General features: G+C 41.5%; 1 protein-coding gene across 2 annotated transcripts in view; it reads left to right on the top strand.

Annotated features, from left to right (window-relative positions):
- The window catches only part of efna3a (ephrin-A3a), a 192,902-nt gene that overhangs the window by 102,708 nt on the left and 67,317 nt on the right, over nucleotides 1–22,877 (top strand). For both annotated transcript variants that reach the window (XM_061059826.1, XM_061059827.1), the window contains exon 2: nucleotides 17,253–17,828. In XM_061059826.1, the coding sequence (XP_060915809.1) occupies nucleotides 17,719–17,828 (110 nt within the window). In that variant the 5' untranslated portion in view covers nucleotides 17,253–17,718. The remainder of the gene's footprint in view (nucleotides 1–17,252; nucleotides 17,829–22,877) is intronic.

Raw genomic sequence — 22,877 nt, 5'->3', positions numbered from 1 at the left:
GGAACCTGCCTCCATGGGGGCCTTCGCTTGCTTTGCCACACAGCGCGCACCAGGCACGCACCGCCAGTTTCACTGGAAGCCAGACACACGTTCATGGAGAAACCCCCCCCCCTGCTACCACCCTCCTGAGCTCTCAGCCCTTTTCCCTACTGCAGCGTGCTGGTTTCTACCCCAGAGGTTCAGTGCCAGTCATGTCACAGCCAAGCCCTAAATCGTCTGGGGGTCTGCAATCGTGCCACCACATTCCACTGATTCCTGTCTGCTGCACATTTGGGGGGTAAAAGGCCTTGTTCAGACCAATCAGGGTTTTCGGAGCTGGAGTGCTAAATGACCCTCTTAATGTCACCGGGGAGAAAAATGGGCAATCTCTCAATTTGGCACAAGCAGGTCTGTGGCAGCAAGGCAAGAACTTGATAGAGTGTGGAGGTTTTAAGCGGCGGGAAACCTGGTGACCTTTCCCTGTTTTCTGACGCGCTGACTCGATTGCCCTTTTGAAAATGCTAATACTGAATGGTTCTCTACAAAACAGGTCCTCGGAGAAGGCCCTTGGCAGGTTCCAATAAAAGGGTGGAAGACGACCACAAGCAGTGTGTGTTCAGAGGGCACTGTGTCAAGTTAGGGGGTTAAAGCCCTCTGCAGTGTGATGCTGGCTGCATTCTTCTTCTCTATAGAGTGTGTTTAAGGAGGAACAACTTGTTAGAAAGGAGGAGTCTTAATGCTAACTGTAGCTATTGTGGCGTATTATGTTGCGTTGCCCTGAAATTCGGCCTGATGCACTTTGTCAATCGAGTAGTGAAATCATTCTTTAAACCAAATATCATTCATTCCTAGCTTACATTAACTTTAGCTTACATTAAAGTTAGCTACACATGTGTAACATGTATTACCATGAATGCAGATGTTATGTAGAAAAAGGCTAAATGCTAACAGTTGTTGTGATTATCAAACATGTTATGTTGATAATCTACACTCCCTCCCGTCCACTACGCTCTGCCAATGAAAGGCGTCTGATCCAACCTTCACAAGAGGGTCCTAAGTCTCTGACTAGACTCTTCTCCTCTGTCGCCCCCCGGTGGTGGAATGAACTTCCAAACTCCATTCGATCTGCAGAGTCCCTCTGCACCTTTAAGAAAAAGCTAAAGACCCAGCTCTTTCATGAATACCTACTAACTTAATGATGATGGTCTCTATATTATTGACGATGGTTTTTGTTTGATAACGATGACTTATAAGATGGTTTCTATACTGATTAGAGCTCTCAAGAACTGCCCTCAATGTTGTGCTTTGCCTCTGGTCACTTCCTGTCAGCACCTGTGTGTCCAATCAGACTCAAAGCTGATCGTTTGCTCTTACTGACATTGTTCCCTTTTTTCTAGATCCTTGCTTGTGTTGTACTTACTCTCTGATGTACGTCGCTTTGGATAAAAGCGTCTGCTAAGTGAATTGTAGAATTGTGTGACGATGACATATCGTCTAATATCCCTAACTAGCTATCGAGCAATGAATTTAGTGCAACTACATATTAACTGCTTCCTAATATTTCTGTTTAAATTCATTTTGATTTGTTTTATGCTTTGAACAATAATTGTATGCAGGGAATGGCTACAGGTAATCAAATATGATGTGTATGATTAATAAAGCAGCTCTAGTTTCTCTCCAGTTATGGTCAGCATAGGAGGAAAAACAGCTTTTTAAAGTATGAACTTTTCTTCTGAATCCAATTAAAAAAAACCCAGAATGAATAACTCTCTAAAAAAGTTAAATATCTTAAGGGCCAATTAAAAAATGTGTGGAACTGTTCAGAGATGACCATAGTACTTAGGTTTTGAAGCTGATAGTCAGTTGTGTTCCTCATCAGAGAAAGTAGCCTATTTATTCTGGTCCTTCTAGCACCTGCCAAACCTTGCACAGCTGCTCAGATTTCTTGAGCACTGCTAAAAAACCCGAAAGAGCAACTTAATTATTTGAGATTTTATTCATTCAATGGGCCAAAGAGGTGTGCAAAAGGCAATAGAAAGCATAATTATCCTAATGGAAGACTGAGATGCATGCCCTTTGTAACACAAGCACCTCTTAACAGCCAAATCAATAGCACACTATGGCTGTGCCCTCAGCCCTGGAGTGGATCACCTCCATCTTCACTATCGAGCGCTGATGATCATAATAAGCTGCTTCGATGCCGTTCACATCACCGCAAATAATGAGGCATCCTCAATCCAGAGAATGCCATTACCTTCTCCATCCCTCCATCCCACAGTGAGGTTCGACATTAATGTAGCTAAACAAGTTTCTCCTCAAAACCCCTCGTGGGATTTAATTCTCACTAAATCAGTTCCTTTCTGCTTATTTTAGAAGATTAATTCTGCCTGTGTAATAGAGACAAACATAGAAAGATTGGATCTGAATCTGAATCTGAAGATGGTCTCTGTACGAGTATCACTCTACTTCTCATCAGAGAGGACAGAAAAAAAGGAACCAGAAGGACATTTTCCTCCAAGATGGTTGCTATACATGTGGGAATATTCAGCTTTAAAAACAGATGTAGCTCCACTCAAAAGCCCTCGTGGGACTTGTATAACTCCATATGCGTCCACGTCAGCTTTGTGTACTGAACAAGTAACACTGATTGCTTGGCTCATTACTCCGCCTTACTGGACTACAGACTAACATTACACCTCTGAGCCATCTCACTTGGCCCTTGTGCTTACAGCAGAGCAAACCGTGAGGCTTTCTGAAATAGCTCTCGCTTCATCAACTTATTCCCCATGTGGCTCATACAGAAGAAAAAAAAAGAGCCAGGGGAGAAGCCAGAACAATGGGATTTAAATGAAGGCAGGTATTACTTCGGGCCTTCCATTTGGGAGTTCTGTAGGGTCGATCTAGAAGAACCAACTTGACATTTGGTTTGGACCATATCGAAAGGGAACAAGACCTTCCAACTAGTTGAGTGTGCTGAGAGTTGACCCGTGATGAACCAAGTGGTAGATTGAAGAGTTGACCACCATAACACTATGATGGCATTGTTTGGAACTGAATGCATTTATGTACAACCACAATGACAGCAGAACTTTTGGGGTAGTATTTTGTGTGAAGTTACTACTCTAATACTCTGAAGTTGCTTATGATACAGGCTTTCTAAAACAATAGCATCAATTACAGCTAGCTGAGCAGGGCTAATTTTCAAACACAATATTTAATTGTAAATAAAGGAATTGTAGAATTTCATATAGATCTAAAACACAACTACTAGAAATAATTTTAGCTAGTTGCTATGCTACTAAGCTAGCAAAAGTTGCTTTGTATAATGGTGACTTTCCATTCATCATATTCAAACCGTTGCCATTTTCCACTGATATCATGCCTAAGGTTGAATGCTAATAAGCCTTTTCACTGTCAATCTTACAAGTTGCAAGCCGTATAAAACATAAAAAAATGGACAAATCTTTATTCTTTCATTTTATCTCAGTAAATCTGCAAATTGGAGGAAATGGTTGTTGAGAATCTGGAATGACATTGCAAAACATTTTAAGGTAAAACATCAAACATGACAACACATTGATATTTGTATCTATTCAAACTATTTAATGATAAAGTTAGCTATGAAAAGGTTAACTTCTGGGCTTTTATGTAGAATGGACAGTAGAGTCATAAATCAGGGGGAAAGAGAGTAAATAGTAAATGGTAAATGGACTTGAGCTCATAAAGCACATTTCTAGTCTTCTGACTACTCAGAACACTTTTACATCGCAGGCCACACCTACACATTTATACACTGATGGCGGAGGCTGCTAAGGGGGGAATGACACACGGGAAAGGAGCCACGGGTCAAACTCAAGCCCAGGCTACCTGCCTGGAGGACCACAGCCTCTGGATATGGGGTGCGCACACTACAGGCGCCCCAGGCATGCCATCCTAAGCGAGACTCCAAAATAGCAGCCATGTAAACACGGTGTATAAGCCATTCTGAATGTTTTCAGAAAAATCCCAGAGAATGAAACTTGGATCGTGTGTTAAAAGTGGTATAGGTTATTACATTTGATTTTGATTGTCCTGAATGATTTCATGCTTGAGAGTGAAATCTCTTACAGGCAGATAAGTTACCCAGGGTTGCACATGGGTAAACAGGTAAGATGCCACCAAAGGCTTGTCTACTTTTGGCTTCAAACTAAATTATTTCATTGCACTGAATGATAGGCAATGAAAATGTTTGATTTTAACCCAGCCATTGACCATCTGTTCTCACTGTCACTGCCTGTTTCATAGACACTACAACTCCCAAACTCACACACTCGGATATATCCAAATCAGCCACATGCCAGACAGTACGGCAATTATTCAAATAGCTAATTAGGTCAGTCAGCTCTTTCCACCCTGCAGGCAGGAGGTTGTGCAAGATGGTCAGGCCTGACACAGTGACCTCGAGACGGCTTGCCTTGGCATCACTAGCCGGGATTGATCCAGAGCCAAAAGGATGAGTGACCAAAGCACCAGTTGGACTTATGATTGAAATCCTAAGCATTAAGCACAGGCCTTCTGGGCATCGTGCCATGTGTTGCTGTGATACTGTACTCTACAGACACAAGGCGACCAGGAAGAAAGTAGTTTTGAATTCATAGACAGGATTTCATATTTCACCTACTAAAAAAATAATGAATCAGTTGTGATAACAGTTGATCTGACTTGGGAAGACGAACACTGATTTTCTTAAGGGTCAGAAATGAATGCATTCATTTTTTTTAATCAAATTAATCAAATGCTGTCTTGTCCCTTTGGGCTTGGGTAAGCTACCGAAGCCTCTATTTACGGCCATAGTGATGAACAACACCACTGCGCCTTTGAATGGCTCATTTTCCCCTCCCTGACATCTCAGGTGACAAGTCAAAAGTAAAATCCACCTTATGACATCAAACATTTCACTTTATACTGTTCCCTTAAGCTGTTTTTATTTACTTTTGATCCTTAGAAAGTTCCTTTTTTCCGTTTTTAAGTTAATGTCGTGACCATCGATCTTTCAGAAGTTCATAATTTTCTGTCAAGTTAAGTGTTAAGTGACCTTAGCTTAAGACAGCACAGAAATACAAAATGAAAGCATAACAAAAACATGATGCAAAATAATAGAATTGCAAACATGCGATCAAATATGCAATTCATTTGAAATTCAGCTTTTAATTGCGATTATTTTTTGAAATTCAGCGTTTAGCCGCGTTTCAAAAAGTGTTTAACAGCCCTACTTCAAATATTGTATTTGCAAATAATTTCAAGCTAATGTAGTTACATGGGGAGTTCGTTACATGGGGAGTTCGTTACATGGGGAGTTCGTTACATGGCACAATATGAAATTGGGAAGACTTAAGGATTACAAACAAGCATACAATGTGAATGATTTTACATAATAATGGTAATTTCTTACATCTCCAGTTCCATGCCAGCTCTGCAAACTCCATCAGCTGAAAAAGGCTGAAAACTAAAAACAACTGCGTAAAAAAAAATAAAAAACTGCACAGAGGCATCACAAGGTCAGCTTGACCCAGCACCATTTGGGTGTTACATCCACATGTATCATGTGTAACTCGATAAAGCTCATCTGTCAGGTGTTTTTTTTTTTTTACCCTTGGGTTCTGGGTTGAGATCACACCATAACACTGACACTGGGTCAAAACAACCCATTTTACTACAGTTCAAATGCACCCATGAATAAGTCAGTGCTGTATCACCCAAGCTCAGCTACTTTCATACACAGTGATTTAAAGGTGTGAGTGTAAAATACTCAAAAGCACTAGAATGACAAGTTGCATTTACGCCAAGAGACAAGTGTTTCAATTTATGATAAAGTTCGTATTATTACATTTATTTCGAGTCATTTTCCACGAGTTGCGTCTTCCTATCTTGCAACCTCTTCAATAAGATAAGCCCAGGCATTGTGCTCAACTGGACATGTTTATATTAGGTTTCATGAAGAAGTAGTGTGGTGCAGTATGACAGGTCATTACACTTGTGTGGATAGGCTGAGCCACAGTGACGTAATGCATGCAGACCATTTGGTGATAACAGCAGTCTACAGCACTGGCATGGTTATAAAAGGCCCACAAGCTGCAGATGACATTTTGATCTCCGCCTGAAATTATATAAACTATCAAACATTAACTTCTATTGTTTATTGAACCTCACTACCCATGATTACCAGCTTGTTTTCACCCCCTAATTTCCCTAATGTAAAGTGAAAATCACAAATCTGTTAGTTTTTTTCTTCTCTCCAATCTATAAGCTCATATGGAAAGGTTGATGTCCATGCTCAGGCCTTGCTCCGGCAGTGATTGTGACATTTCTCCTCCTCCCTCAGGGCTCTTTGCTTCACCCTTCTCTCCTCTGTGCACCCTCTCATCCAAAATGCTCCAATTCCTCGGGAGCAATATCTTCTGCTGGCGGAGAAAAAGGTCACATGCTCCATTATTTCAGAGTGAACTTTCGACCTAACATTTACAAGAGGGGGGCGAAAAATAGCCGTCGATGCGAGGATGCAGCAGGTTTAGCATGGCTGTATATTTTTGGATGAAGGATAGACGGATAGGTGAGTGGAGGCAGCGTGCAAGGATTATCATTGTTTGACAAAACAGAGCCAAGTCTTTCTATAGAGACAAGGGATAACGAGACTGAGAGGGCTAAGTGGTCACACATTGATCCAAGTGTAAGGGCTGCATGTACTGTACAAGCTATTACGGCATATTGCGAGTCATTTCCATGCTAATAATAACTGTTCTCCTCACGTATTATGGAGTCTGTACATGAAGGCTACAGCCAACCCCCGAGGCTGTGATGGCAATGACTAACACTGCCTTTTGACTCTGATTCACACTGCCAGTCAGTCCTCTGTGCTAGCATTCACTTCTACCTCCACTGCTTCTCATTAGAGCTGCAGGGAGGCACAGTGATGAGATGCAAAGTGACATTTTTGCCATTCAGGACATGTCATTAAGTTAGAGAAGAGAAAATGAAAGGAAAGCTGTGTTTACAGGTGAGGCCAACCTTCCCGCCAATTACCAATCATCATTACACGGCTGTGTTGAATAGTCAACTTTGATTGGTCAATTATGCCGTTTTACGGTCTGTTCTTCCTGTGAAGCCGACCTCTGCAGTAAACTGGACACAGCACTGATCGAAGACTTTGAAAGAGTAACTCAGAGAAACACTCAGAGAGAAGTCTATTTGAGCCCATTGATCAGGCTGGGGGTTTCTAGCGCTGCCTATTTTCTTAAAGCACCTCCCCCTTTTTGCTTTCTCATAACAGATGGTAATAAAGTGTTGTGTGTTCAGAGATTCCATAAAAAGTAATAACTGTGAAGCAGAAAGCCCTTCAATATAACAATGCAAGTCTTCTTCTAAACCTCATTATCAGACTTTATTTACAGGGTTATACTGATGGCATTAGGTTTCCCAAACTTTTGCGGTTCTTCAACTGTGTATAGATTGATTGATCCATTGATGCACCATTGACGCCAATGGTCCACCAGGGAAATCAACAAAGTTAGAGTATAGGCTTATGAAATAAACTCCAAATGGGACCTGCTATAGGATACAATTCCCAGTGTTTGAGGACTAGCCAACAGAAAAGAAAATGTCAACAGACTTTGAAAGTACTGACGCAGAAAACGGTAATCAGGTGCTGTGTAAGTCCCATTCACCTTGTCTTACTTCTTCATGAGTGGAAATAATAAGTTTAATGTGAGTCTGAGAGCAAAGTAGACAGATTGTTTTAGACTCTGTTTTGGCTCCGGTAGCGATAGATGACTTAACCACCGAGGGGGAAGAAATAAGTAAAAGGAAAGGAAGGAATAAAGTCAATCAATGAAATCATTTCAACATATTTTTTCCTGTAGTCTTTTAGAAGTTGAATGTGATAAGCAAAATAATGTACAGTGAAACGACACATGCCCTGCATCACCCTCACTGGAATCCGCTTACTGAACATGATCTCTTATTATAAAGATTTTAGGGATGCTACCTTTAAATACCAACAAGCAGCAACAAAGACTGATAGAGACAAAGGAAGAGAGGGTGAGGAGAGAAACAATCCTTTTTAAATACATCGGGATGCTTACTTAATCGCTTCCTCAATCGATGCTCTTCCTGTGGTCAGTGGAGGCTGCTGATTCCAGCCTGGTTATTGACTCAGCTGTTGTTTGCTTTTTCGCACGAAACAAATCCTCAGAGCTCCACTAAGAGCAGACCCAAGTGAGGGGAAGAAAAAAAAACTAACCAAACAAAAACTGTGCGATAAATATCACCTCCTGTCTTCCTGATTCTCACAGCAATTTATTTTATAATTCTTGTAACTGTCAGTGTGCTGTTAAGTTTGTCAATACTGGTACTTGTTATTGCATTGTGGGGATTTTTAACGTTATGTTCTTTGATTATTCTGGGTCAACACTTTCTTCTATAAACTTTTATAATAAAAATATCAATTCCCAGCCTTTTTTGGGGGATTTTAGCGCTGCTCTGAAAACACCAATGTTCTGCACCGTTCTGTTCCAGATTCCTGATGGTTCTGTGCAGAGGCGAAATCTTCTTCTCCCCCCTAACAGTCATGCTAATAATTTTCTTCTCTTTTTGTTTGCTCATCAGACACATGCTGCTCTGCTCATGTTTTCTCTCTCCTCTCCTCAATATTTCATGCCATTGAAAGTGCATCTATTCTCGGCGTTCCCCGTGCCCTACCACCTACCGGCTGTCAAAACATCATTTTCTATCATTCGACACCCCTCCACCTTCTTAACCCTCTGAGTGCCTCTTGGTCCTCCAAGTAGAGACCACAATTTGCATTAGGCTGACCTCATGTGTATTAAATTAGCCTTTATCTACCTTTGGAGCCACTTTGGGTGTAGTAAGGAGGTTTGGTTTGGAAGATAATTCTCAGTCCTAACAGAAAACAAGACCTTTCCAAAACAACTTCATAAATTATTTGTATGATTTCTATAGTTTTAAGTGAGCCCACAAAACTAACCCTATCATAAAGGGCCAACAACTGTAACTTACAAATTGAATAAAAACAAGATTTGATATACTTGGTGTAATAAAAATAGATATTATACATCTAATCTGACTGGATAGATCCTTTACTGCATTTTGAAAGTATAAAATATCCATAAAGAAACAACCTTCCAATAGTTAAAGGGATACTTCTCCCATTTGCATTAATCTTTGTATCATTAGAAACCTGGTAGTATTTTTGAAGAGTCGTGCATCCCGCCCTCATTTTCCCCTGAGATGGGAAATCTTTGTATTTCTGAGTCTGAAAAGGAGCTTCCAGTGACGCAAAATGACGATTTTTGCGTCACTGGAAGCTGTTGTGGTTAGCGGGGTGAAACTACAACGCTAGTTCCTCATATTTTCGACCACTGAAGCTACAGACCAATCACAGATCAGTGGGTGGGAACTCACTCCCAGAATCGAAACTTAACGTTCGCCATATTGCTCGGAAGCTATGCTAACAGGCTCTATGGAGAAAGATGATAATGGCGCCGGGGCCACCGCTGGCCGCCGGGACCGCCGCTGGCCGCAGCAGCTGAGAAATAAAACCTGCCTGAGGCTATATTGCTGGACGTGGGGACGAGGAGCCGGGGCCGGCTCGAGCTGGGGAGGACTGGTAGTGTTGGTGCTCTCACTGTTTGCCTATGGACACAGACATAGAGTCTGTTTTCTGACAGGAATTTACAAGATACCAATTCCTTCTGGAAGAAATCTTTGAATCAGTTGAGGAAATGGCCGTATGTGTTGAAGTAAACATGTCTGTAAACCTGACCTTGGAGGGAGTGGCCTGGGGTGCTGTGCATTCTGGGATTTGGTGTCTTTCATCAACATGAGCCAAAAAGACACTTTCTGCCTTTTCTCTGCCAAGAAGGCACAAACTTCCAAATGTATTTCACATTTCTACTACATATATGACCCAATGTCAATACAGATTCATGTTTCAACGGGTCAAGTATCCCTTTAATAAATGTAGTATCTGTTGGACAGAAAAGACTTTGGTAGTTTTGACTTAAGACATTTCAAACTAGCCTCCCAACATTTAATGTGACATAACAGAATTCAGGTGTTAAACTTCAATAACATTTTCTTGGTGCAAATCAAGTCAAAGTAAAACGTGTGTGCGCAAAAACTCCAAGTCGTTTCTCTTTGAACCTTTCTATTCTGACACCTGGTACGCTATTTGGTATTATCTTGGTCAAGGATCCAAGTGAGCTGTGCAGATCCTTTAGGTTGGGTTTAAATATCAAAGTACAAGAGTTCCCAACCTAGGTTGTCATATATTGACTCATCCATACATATAAGGAAGCCTCTTTGTAAATCTCATTTGGACACCCAAAGTAGCGTCTGTTGCAAGTCATACAGATGCACATGATAGTGTCTGCTTTTTTTCCCGCCTTACATGTGGTTACTGTCTGTTTTGATAACCCTCTGGCTGTTGTCAGGGAAACCATCACAGGTTATGTTTAAACTATAAAGGATCCTTTACTTTTGGATTTTTCAAAAGACTCTCACACCAGTCTCCTTGGTAAAAGGTTCTGTGTGTTTTGGATTATCCGTCTCTCCTAACCACACACCATGTGGACTTTCTGCTTCAAGGAGCAGAGAAGAGTGTTTGAAGTGGAAACATTATATTTGGTGGCTTGAAAACACTGAATCTAAGAAAAGGTACGGCTATTGCATATTATTGAAATCAAAATCAGTGGAAAGGTATTTTACTTTAGTGCAATAAGTCCAACAGTGAGAGTTTATCCAGGACCATAAAAGTCCAGTCTTACTACAACAAACTTCTTATAGCACTATAGAGTTGGCTGCAACCTTATAGCGCTATAAAACGATAACAAGAATTTAATATCCCTCAAAACTTACTTTCATTCTTTAATGTTACTTTCATAATTTTTTACATATACAATGATACACTTGATGACACACAGTATTTCAGTTCAAGAAGTTTGTATTTTTCCTTCAGTCGTGCTAAAACAAGTTATCGTTGAGCTAGCCCAATACAAGCATAAATCTGGCTTTAATATAAATAGTAACAGAGAAGGCATGGCAATATTTTTTATATATCTCACAATAAGTTGAGTAAAGAGTAAATTATATCACATTAATGATTGGATTGGACTTCAAACCAAGTCAATTTAGTTTTTGTATAGTTTCTAACAAACAAACTCCATTTCAGGACAAACCCTGCAACTGTTCCCAAACCAGCTCAAGCTTTCCAAGAAAACATAAAAAAAAACATGCTGCACAGCTCTTTCTTCCACGCCTGTTTTCAGTGCCCTTTTTTGTTGACCATATTTGGATTTATTAAAGAGTGCCGTGCCCTTAATCCATTCCAATTTACCTCCAACATTATTTTTCCATTTAATTCCTCTCCGTCCCTCTAAACAGATTGTCCTCGCACTTCATCTCCTCGCTCTTCCAACCCTGTGTCCTTTTACGACCATTTACCAACACATCACTCCCCTTCCCCAAAGTCTCAGCCCTCATCCTAGCATCCATTTCCCGGCGCTCCCTTTTCATCACTGCCTGACGCCGAGGAACATTGTCCTTGATTGCTTGGCAGATGCCATTATCCCGGGCTTATATCTTCACAATCACATTAGCCATTTGCACAGCTGGGTACTTACTGAAGCGAGGCAGGTTAAGCACAACACTCGAGGGGGACGCAACGACGGAGGCCCACCTGGAGCTTAGGGCAGGACTCTCCTCAGCACCAGGCCATTACAAAAAACACTGTTGGCCTTTCTTCTTACATTTTGCTAATGCCTCCATGTCTCCCACTCCATCTTCCCCGTGTTTGTATTTTAGCCATTTTTAAGATTCTTTACCTCTCCCTCGATTCCTGCAATCTTATTTCCTCCTTCAACCTCGATCTATCCATGCCCCACGGCTTTCTCTTTTCCTTCCTCTATTTCCTTCACTCTCTATTTTTTTTGTGTCTTTCAGTTTTTTTTAACGATCCCTCACTTCTATGGGTAGCTTTTGTGTCACGGGTGTTGAAACATATGAACTGGACCCAAATGCAGATCAAACAAAAATAATTTATTTTAACAAAAAATGCAAAAACCAAAACTCACCGTAAAATCCGGTGTATAAGACGCACTTTTAATACCTATTTTTAGGTCTTAAAAGTTGGCTGCGTCTTATACACCAGTGCGACCAATACACCAGTATAAAATACTGAAACACGCGTCGTCATTACATCGGGTACAGCAGCCACTAACTGCAACCTGACGTGACTAAAAACCCATCCCCATTCATTGTGTATTGAAAGCTGAGTGTACGCTGTGCTGGGAAAAACGGCGACACAGACCAGGCTGGCTGCGTGACTTTTTTCACATCTTTTCTTCCTCACGAGGTCATAATCATGCATTTACAGAAAACAGTGGTATATTGTTCCTTAAATAAACATTGTGGCGTGTTCTTTTGATTGAAAGAGCCATATATTAAAGTTAAAGAGTGACCAACGGAGTCGGGCAGCGCGACTTGCAAGCTAGGAGTCTGTGCCTCACAACTTTCCCTGCAGCAGCAGGCTGAGAGCACAACTACCTTATATACCGGTGCGACTTATATTCCGGATTTTACTGTACTTTGTTCAAACCAAAAAGGGAAAACACAAACCACAAGGGATCACACAGGAACGACTAACACTGGTAAACTCTGACAACAACTTACATCCCACATGTAACAGACAAACAACATACAACAGCTTACAACAATGATCTGACACAGAAGGGAAGAAACACAGAGAGACTAAATAGACATGGGGTAATCAGACACAGGTGAGCCCAACAAGACACAGGTGAGGACAATCAGGGCGATCAAGACTGGAGGGGAACACACAGAGGCAGGACAAGAAACACTGAGGACAACTACAAAATAAAACCATGAAACACTGAAGACACACAGAGAACTCAACGTAGAACTAGAACACTGGGATAAGAAATACCAAAATAAAAACACTAGAAACTAAACTAGGAAACGAGAACTACTAAAACAGGAAATATAAACTGAAACTACATAAGACCAAATCATGACATTATGGTAAGTACACAATCACACAGAATGAAAATGATAAGGACTGGAGGATGTCCGTTTGTTGAACTAAGTTTAGGTACATTTTACATATTCATTTACCTAAATTTAAGGATTGGCTGATATTGACTATCCCTCTGATGTGGTTATAAGATCAGAGGGTGCATTGAGGGGCATATTCATTGATTCCTGATACTGTTTTTTTTTTTATCTGAGGCTGACACCATACTGGTATCACTGATACATGGTATTGGAATTGCAATAACTATTTTTTTAACATACATAAAATAGTTGAACTGAAGCCTTTTGAACAAGGAGACACAGACAAAGTGGCTTTATATTCAAAGTTTGACATTTCACTTGATGAACTGATTAATCAAATAAATCTTTGTTTACTGACACCGCCACTGGACATTTAACTCAATCAAGAAAAAACCTCCTCTTAATCCATCAACATTAAAGCTGTTGCAGAATAAGATGTAGGGGAGAAAGAAGAGGAACAGATGTAGGAAATTAAGAGAAAGCAAATAGAAGCCGGGAGAATAGAGAAATCCCGCTGAGGAAGAAACACACACATTAGCTGCAGGAATATTGCTTACACCGGGAATGAAGTTGGTAGGGAATCGATAGCTATTCTACAAGGATATATGAAAGTGTTGAGGCTGATTGATGATAACAAATTATCTGAATAATCAATATGCCCATAGCTGCTGTTCATGAATTAATCACAAACAGAGTCAAGGTAACAGCCATGGTAACTGTTTCTATACCAATGCCGAAGCCAAATGAGTGCAGCTGCAGGAGGCAATAAGCATTCATACGCAGTGCATCACATAGCGAAAAGTCGGAAGAACAAATGTGTTCAATAACTTATAACAGGGAAAGCTTCACTCACTCAGCCACATGTTCAGAATACACACTCATGCACACAAAGCACGTCATAAATATGCATCTGCGCCTCTGCTGGGTGCAAGACGAGTCCGGGAAACATATTAAATGTCACTCTCTATATTTCCATCTCACTTTCATTGGCACTGCGTGGTCTGTGCATGCACCGGGAAGCGAGAGATCATCAGTTTATGAAGAAATGGAGGGAATATGCTCCTGATGTGCAGCACTTTCCTCCTGAGTGCACAAGAGGCGACAAAAAGGATGACAAATGTCGGAGCGGATGGAGGCAAGTGATCTAGTGGAGCCGCACAGATAGGTGGTGGGACAGAGTTAAAAAAAAAAAGTGATGGTACTTGCTCTTTCATCCACCCCGTTACTCCGGTCGCCACGGCAACATGCCTGGAGGGCACTCAAGAGAGGCGTCATCTCTGACAAAAAACAACAGAGAAAGCAAGGAGTGAGGGAGAGCAAACAAGAGCAAACTAGACACAGTGTGTGTGAATGAGAGAAAGTAGTAGGCAGCAGATCTACAACCGACTCAGCTGCTTCTTCTTCTTCTCTCAAAGAAGTGTGACTTTGACCTTCAGGGACTCGGCAAGGAAATGTAATGAATGTTCGTTCTTCATCTGAGGTCATCCAGATTAATGTTTTGAGCGCTGGGCTAAAGTTTCAGAAACGGCGTCTACAGGCACATTTATGGGTGTGAATACCACTGACATCCTCTCCAAAAGGGACACTATTACGAGATATGAAATTGGAAGAGTTAATCAAACCGAGGCTAATGCTTAATATTTGGAATTAACTGAGCCATTAATACAGCGGGCTGCTGTTAGGCTAGATAGAGTGGTTAAACCACCACCGGCCAAATTAAACAGGTTAATTAAAGTCTTAAAAATTTTACACTCCCCCACTGTCTGTATTTCACTGTTAAAGACGCACACACACACACACACACACACACACACTCTCACATGTGATTTATTACTATTCATTTGATGTCCATCCACTGGCACTATTAAACTTTTAATCTGAATCCTAATTCATAACTTAACCCTTCACCACTGTTGAATAGTGAAACTAAAGTACCCTAAATGTTCTGCTCATCCTTTAAGCCAAACCCCTGAAGACCCAAAACAACAGAACTTACACATGAAGACATGCTCTTGTAGATCTGGCAAACAGATTAAGCCCTGTATCTGTTTGAGCATCAAGCACCGATATCTTACAGATAGGCATGGAGTGAGCTCATGAGGTTTAAGATGTGAATGTTTTGAGCAAAGCCCCAAATATTTCATTGATCACCACACAAGGCATTTTTATATATTTTTTTAAAGATAAAGATAAACTTTATTGAGCCAACATGGAGGACATTTTTTTTGTCACAACAGCTCAAGAAACATGAATATAATTATCAAAAATAACAAGAAGTTAAAAATCAAACATATGTACATCAGTTAAATAAAGGGAGAAAAAATTCAATCATAGAATAATACAAGGTATGTACACTTCCCCTTTGGAAAGAGTTATTATTATTAAAACACACACAGTTAAAGGGTCTGTTTAAACAGTCTGATACTAAACCCAGATCGTAGCTGTTTAGGAACCAATGTCCATTTTGTGTGCAAAGAAAGCAAGCCCTGGACAGCCAGCTTAGTCTGTGTCACATTGTCTGATAAGTTGACTTGTTACATGGGACACTGTATGGGTGGCCATTGCTGTTGTTGACCAATAATAAAGGGAAGACCTACACTTTTCCTGTCCCTGTCCTATTCCTTCAACAAGTCAACTCACCGAATACATTAAAGAGCAGGACTTCGCCTTCTTTGTTCAAATGCATTAGGATCCTCTTCTTGATGTTTTCAGACACTTCTACAATCTGAGCCCATTCATGGCAAGAGAATGATCTTGCTTGCCTGTAATTGCCCCAAAGGATTACACTAGCGTTGTAATGTAGTACAGACCATCACACCTTGGTGAGTTTGATAAATGTTAGCCTCCTATTTACTTACATTCTATACAAGCAAAGGATGAATGACACATCCAAACAGTCTAACTATGACTTCACATGAAGTCTGACTTTGGTGAACTAAGACTCACTAAGCAGTGTTGTTGTTTTTTAAACCAACAGTTTAGGCCTTTGTGGTTGTGAATTGACCAATTCATCTAGACAAGAAAGTGGGCATAATTTAGCCTCCCCAGGCAATTATTATTACTCTGCACCAACATCACATTAGTTTCTCATTTAATATTCAATTCATTTGTAGCGTGTAATCAAAAAGCTTTGGATGTTCTGTTTTCAACTGAAGACGTTTTAACAGTGTGCCGCTAATTAAATAATAATGGTTTGTGATTATGAGTCATATCACATGCTGTATGATGTTTCAAGGCTTTTTTTGTGTATTCCAAGCTTAATCACATAGTAAACCTGAAAGGGAACTTCTGTTAATAAATGTAACCTTTAGGATATACATCTAAATCGCTCGTTCTTACAAACCTAATTCTTTCTAATGATCTGACTTAAACCCTTTTGATAAGCCATATTTAAAGTAAATATAAATGGTCACATAAGAGGTGAACATTTCCTCCATACTGTTTCTTAAAGGCTTTATATGTGATTTTTTTGATCCAGCAGATGTCGCCCTTGAGCACCAGCATGAAACCAAAACAACTCGCGGTGCATTGTTGTGTTAGCATGCTAATGCTAGCGATCTTTATTATGCTCGTATCTTCACACTGCATGTAAATTTACCTGAAATGAGCGTGATCTAGAAACACAGGTAAGCAGTGAGTACAGTATGTTATTCTTCTTTTCTCTAGTCCCTCAATTAAACAACTTTTATACGTGAGGGGAGGAGCTGGCCGGCCGTCCAGGCGATGTAAACAAACTGAAGGTAGGAAAACTCTGAAAGCATCACAGACAGTGGGACTCGGGTGTTACACCCATTGTAGACAGTCATGACTCACAGAGTTATTTTCAGAGGATATACTTGATTTATATTATATTTAAGTGTGAAACATCACATATAAAGCCTTTAATACATTAAAATCGCTCTTTCTTACAAACCTAATTCTTTCTAATGATCTGACTTAAACCATATTGATAAGCACTATTTAAAGTAAATATAAATGTTCACATCATAAACAGGTGAACATTTCCTCCGTACTGTTTCTTAAATGCACACACACTAACACAAACATATACACAAACACACACTGACACACGGTGCATGTTTTGAGGGGGCGGGGCAGCAGAGGAGACGGTCCCGTGGGCGGGCTTGTAGCGTTGTGCGCAGGCGCAGCGTGTGGCCGCTGCTGCTGCTGCTGCTGCTGCTGCTGCTTGATGAAGAAGATGAGAGGGGAGCTGCAGGTACACAAACCTTTTCAACGGAGACCAAGCGGCTGAAAAGCTGTGAGAAGACCAACCAACAAAACACCGACATCTGCTCAGTCAGTCTGTGAATGTGGAGCCTTTCTTTGCCTTATTTTTTTCGTTCGTTTTTAACGAAGCCAAACAAATGAAGGAGTGACTTAAAAAGTCCAGTTTCAAGAAAGAAGTTCACTAGTGAAGATGTCCAGATGGGTTTCGCCGCGATGGGTTTTGAGTTGAGGAACACGTACCCTCTCTCAAGTCGTCCTGATTCCTTCTCTTGTTAAGGTAACAGGAAACTTAAAAAGACGTTTTTTTTGGGGATGTTGTGAACGACACGTCGTCTGGGACAGAAGGAAGGACGGAAGAGAGAGGGGACCCACGGCTCCGGAGGGATTATGGCTCTCGCAACGTTTTCTATCAGCCTCGTCACGCTGGTGCTTACAAACTTGCACCTGACAAGAGCCAACGACCGGCATGCGGTGTACTGGAACAGCTCCAACCTCCTGTAAGTTGCTTTTCCGTCCGTGGTTTCTTGAAATTGACTTGCCTTTGTGTTTGTTGATGCGCACCTGTGCTGATAACTTGCTTTAAAGACAGTGAGCATACAGCGGCGCGTTTCTTTTGTTCTTAACGTGAAGCCTTTGAAGCACCGCCGAAACTCATAAAACCTCCTCAAACAAGCAGTCATTTCCCCACTGACATCCATCACAAATGTCTCATTTATACCTAATTTAATCTCGTTAATATTTAAAAAAATGTCTGTTTCTTTTCCATTATTTATTCAGTTACAGTAACAGAGCTGTTTCTACAGTGTTCCCTCTTTTCAGCCCTGCATGCAGAGTGCTTTCCATATCAATATTTCATCTCTATCCCACATTTAGTCCATCTGCTGCTTCACGATAATGACTCATTTAAGCAGTCATCTTTTCATTTACCCTACTTTCACTTCTTCTGGTGTCCATCATCCTATTCTGCACTAATACATCACACGCAGAGCTCAAACTTCCCTGAACCTGCTGGAGAATCCACATGTATACACATTATGTTGGCCACACATACTTCCACACATTGATGTATTCACACACATAGGCTACCTGAGCCTACTCCACCTTTAACAGGAAGGCTGCTTAGCTCAGGTAAGCTTCCCCAGGCACCCCCCCCCCCCCCACTCTCTCTACCTGTGAGCCATAAAGCCGGCTTGCTGTGGGGCAGAAATCGATGTGGATTCTCCTGCCTTTGTCTTCTCATTAGCCAACAGTGAATCCATCTTTCTCACATTCTTTTTTATCTCCTCTCCTCACACAACCTCCCCCTCTTTGCCCGAACCCCCCCCTCCTCTTCTCTCTGTGTTCTTCCTCCTCTGTCCATTTGTATTCACCTCAGACGCGATTCCTCTCCTATCGCGTCTCTCTATCTCATACTTGGTTATTTTCTTCCTCCCTCTCTTATTTTTTCTGTCACCAGCCGGCCTGTCCCCCTCAATTCCCTGTTTTCTGCATCTCATTACCGCCCCCCCATCTGCTCCTGGTCCCTCATTCACCTCCAAGGCTCTCAGTACACAGTTGATGATTAGAATTAGAAATTGTATAGAAGTTATTTGATTGTATGTGGGTGTTAAATATTTGAGGGTTTCCTCAAGGTAAAAGCTGATAGAAATGTCCAAGGTGGTGCTACAGCACTGACACTTCCTCATCATTGTTAATGCATGAATAGCAGAGTCACATTCATTACTATTTTAGATTCATGACTATTAATCCCATCATTTTGACATGAATAGGAAAAGCATATATTCACTGAGAATTACTTGCATTTAAAAAATGATCGTGTTTTTACATGTTGTAATTAGTAATTAATATATCAATTTTAATTAGTCTTGAGTTTGCTATGTCTAAAATGATTTCACATCATAGTTAGTGTAAGGCAGTCATTTTCTAACACTTTTTGTGGCTTTAAACTGGCATCGATGTGTGGAAATAACAAATATGTCCTCACATTAATGAATTCAGAATACTGTGAGGCTGGGAGGGAAACGGAGAAAAGGGGTGAGCGAGAGGGAGAGAGAGAGAGAGAGAGACAAAGTGCAGGTGTGAGTCCTTCTGGTTGCTTGTGTGAAAACCTCTCCTCTATCCACAGCGAGATACAAATCTCTAAAATAATGCAAAAATTGACCCAGTTTGCAGGTAGCAGACAAATCCTCAGAGGCTACGGCAAGAATACTGATGGCCATCAAGCTTTAAAAAAAGGCCTCAGGCTCAGAGCCACTTTCTCCAGCACTCTGTCTACATGCATTGAGAGCCTCCAGAAGGGCCTCACTTGTTCAACAATGCAGCTCTCTCCCTCCTCCAACGCAGGTTCTAGAGATTCAGTGCTCAGGAAGGGGAAATGAAGGCAGCCGTAGAGCCATAAACCGGAGGCCTTTAGGTACAAAAAGTCTGGTTGAATTTTCAATGTTTTGCCCTTGAGCACAACATTCGGCGCAGATGGTTACGGCACAGCTGCAAGAAACTGGATCACTTTGAACGCAAGCTGTTTGTCCCTTTGCCATGAACATTTTTGATAAGGCTCAGCTAAAAATGTCTTGATTTGGTGTATAATGAAGCAAAGGGCAGGTTACACATGATGTCATGGGGGGTTCTAGGCAGGGGCCAACAGGGGCCAGTGCCCCTGTAACACTGATCTTGGCCCCCCCTGTGGCCATCCCCCCAAAAGGAAGAGCCCCCCTAATAACACATACACAGTATTTGACTCAACAACAGGACTCACAATCTAGTATTAAATTCTGTTACCGAAACAAATATAAATCATGGTATTTAATGATGTGTGCTATTATTTGACATAATATATATATTTTTAAAGCGATCTTCTTTGTCTATTTTTGACCTGGGTTCAATGTTCCCCTCTGACAAAACAACTGGCCCCAATTTGGCCCCCTCAGTAAAAGTGGTCTAGAACCACCACTGCATGATGTCCAATAACACCATGCTGTTTGATACTCTCTTTCCAGCTTTTCCAAGGTAAACAACATCAGGGGGGATATTATAGTTTCTCCCTCTGTCGCAGATAGTTACCAAGATGTCTCAATTATCATAATGCAAAGAAATGGCTCTGAGTTCTTTGATTACCGCACAAGTCCGTCACGATCACACTACCCCCCCTATTAGAAAGTGTTGCTCTCTCTCAGCTTCCGCTCTCAGCTTCCACTCGCAGCAGCGCGCCTGGCCAACTCGTTACAGATGTCCCCGCTAATGGCTGACTGAGGCAAGAAAAAAAAAAACACACACGCAGGCCATTAAATCATCTCGCATCTGAGGCCATCTGCCAATTAGAGGGGGAGATGTGGAACATCTTGAGAGCACACGGGAGCAGCGGTGCACTGCGGTAGCCTCGCATACCCACAAGCAGCGTCCCATGCTTCTGCCACCTCCTCCCATCAGGTGTTTTGGCCTCGGTGGTTCCACAGGCCGAATCTCCGTAATTGGGCATCCCATGTCAGCATGATCAAAACAATGGTGCAGCTTCCATTCAGTCTCCCACTCTTCCCAGAAGTCAAACACAGTGTCTTTTTTTAATGCTAATAACTTAGCAGGGTACCAAAACACCCAAGTCTTTATGGTAAGAAATAGCAGGCAATTGGATTTGAAAATGTGCTACATATCTCTGTTCCCTCCTCTGCTTAGCAAGATGAAAGTCTCCTTTTAATGATTGTGGCTGAGTTACAACTCTGCGTGTTTCATGTTACACATCATGACCCTGATTTGGACCTGAACTGTTATCCATCAGTGCCCCTTAGACCTGATGGTGAAAAAACAACACAATCCCCAGCACAAGGTAGCCGGTGCTACAAAATAAATTATCACCTTGACAAATAGCTTCCCTGAGAGTTGGAGGTACAGAGAGGCCTGGTGATCAATGTTGAGTCGAGGTGCCGACTTACTCAACAGGCTCATTAACCGCCAGGTCCATCTGTGGGGGTGGGTAGAGCTGGAGGTGGGTCCCAGCTGGGCGATGGAGAACCCTGACACCCTACAGAGAGAAGTTGAAGATATTTAGTCGCGGTAAAGGGAATCGTAACTTAGAATCAGACAAAAGGGAGGGTGGGTGGAGAAGGTGATGGATCAGGAGAAAACAGGAAATAGATAGAGGGAAAGAGGTTAATACAAAGTGTGAAGATGAATATATCTGTAGGAAAGAGGAGGGTTTAACGGAAAAAGAATGCTTTGGAAATGTGGAAAGTGGAGCAGCCCTCAGCAGAAGATTGATTGAGTTTGCCAAAAGTTACTCCAGGTGAAAGAGAGCGCAGATTTCACCGGATATGGAAGTAAGGTTATTTGGCTGAAGGTGTTGTAGCCGCTGTTTTCTGAGGAGATGATACCCATGGGTGTTGATCCGTGCAAATGCGGACACAGCCTCGGTCATTCATGTGGACCGATGCTCAGAGACAATAGCGCGGCCGCCATTCACCTGCGCAAACACTGTGAATACAGGAGGCGAGAGGACTCGATACCTGATTACATGCACGTCCGTCTGCCTGCAGCGCTGTCTCCGGGCTGTCTCGCCAATTTTGCATACAAATGCGTCTTATTCACTGGCGTTCCAATTTATTCTTTCACATTCATTGTACCACATAAGCACCTCAAACACTATTTGAAAGCATATACTTTTTTCCCTATTGTGTCAAATAGAGTGAATAACACTGATTTGAAAAGGGAACATTTACATTGTGTTTGTTTTTGAATCAAGCATTTCTAATTAGGTATTTTTCTATCCAACCATTCAGGTTTTTAATCAACACTTATGTATATACTCTTCTATCTCTTAGACATCTAACAGATTGATGTAAAGCACTTTTAAATGGATAGCTGACTTGACAACCCCTGGCTTCATTATGCTGTAGATGTGTGTCGGTGTCTCAAAGCTTATTGGTTTGCTGGGCTGTGTGCTGGCCAGATTTAGATGAGTGGAATCTGTTCTGAGTCACATAAATGGACCGAGAAACACTGAAAGGATGTTTAATGCTTCATATGGATCCCAGAGTGGATGTGCCGATCAATACATTTATATGGTATGGGAAGGTGAATGGACCCTGGCCAAACAAAAAACACAACAAGGTTGCTTTCTGGGCGGCAATCAATCTGGGTGCATCAGGTGATCAATGTCCAAATGCATTTTTAATTGGATTTCACAGTGTCAGTAAATCGCCATGAAGTATTCGGGGCTCAGCTCTGGGAAGCTCAGATCAAGTGTTGCCTTGGAACAGTGTGCCGGAGAATTGATTATTAAGGGCTTGTCAGTCACTGCTCCAGGGTTCATGCTCCACAGAGGCCTTAACTACAAGGCCTTGGTAGAGCAGCAGCGCCTCTTCAGAGAACACAAAGGTTGAAAAAGCAAGCGGCTGTGCAAAAAAAAAGACAGATGCATTTGAGCAGGACTGTGAGGCATAAACAAACTAAGTTATTCCTCCACAGGATAAAAAAAAAAATCATCAAAGCATTGAATAGATATTACTTGCTTAACATATTTAAAGGTTCCTTGAGAAAATCAGTATACAGTAATG

The sequence above is a fragment of the Labrus mixtus genome, chromosome 16 (genome assembly GCF_963584025.1).
Source record: "Labrus mixtus chromosome 16, fLabMix1.1, whole genome shotgun sequence".
In the NCBI taxonomy this organism is placed as follows: Eukaryota; Metazoa; Chordata; class Actinopteri; order Labriformes; family Labridae; genus Labrus; species Labrus mixtus.
The sequence above is the reverse complement of the archived record's forward strand: the minus strand, read 5'-3'. Positions and strand labels throughout refer to the sequence as shown.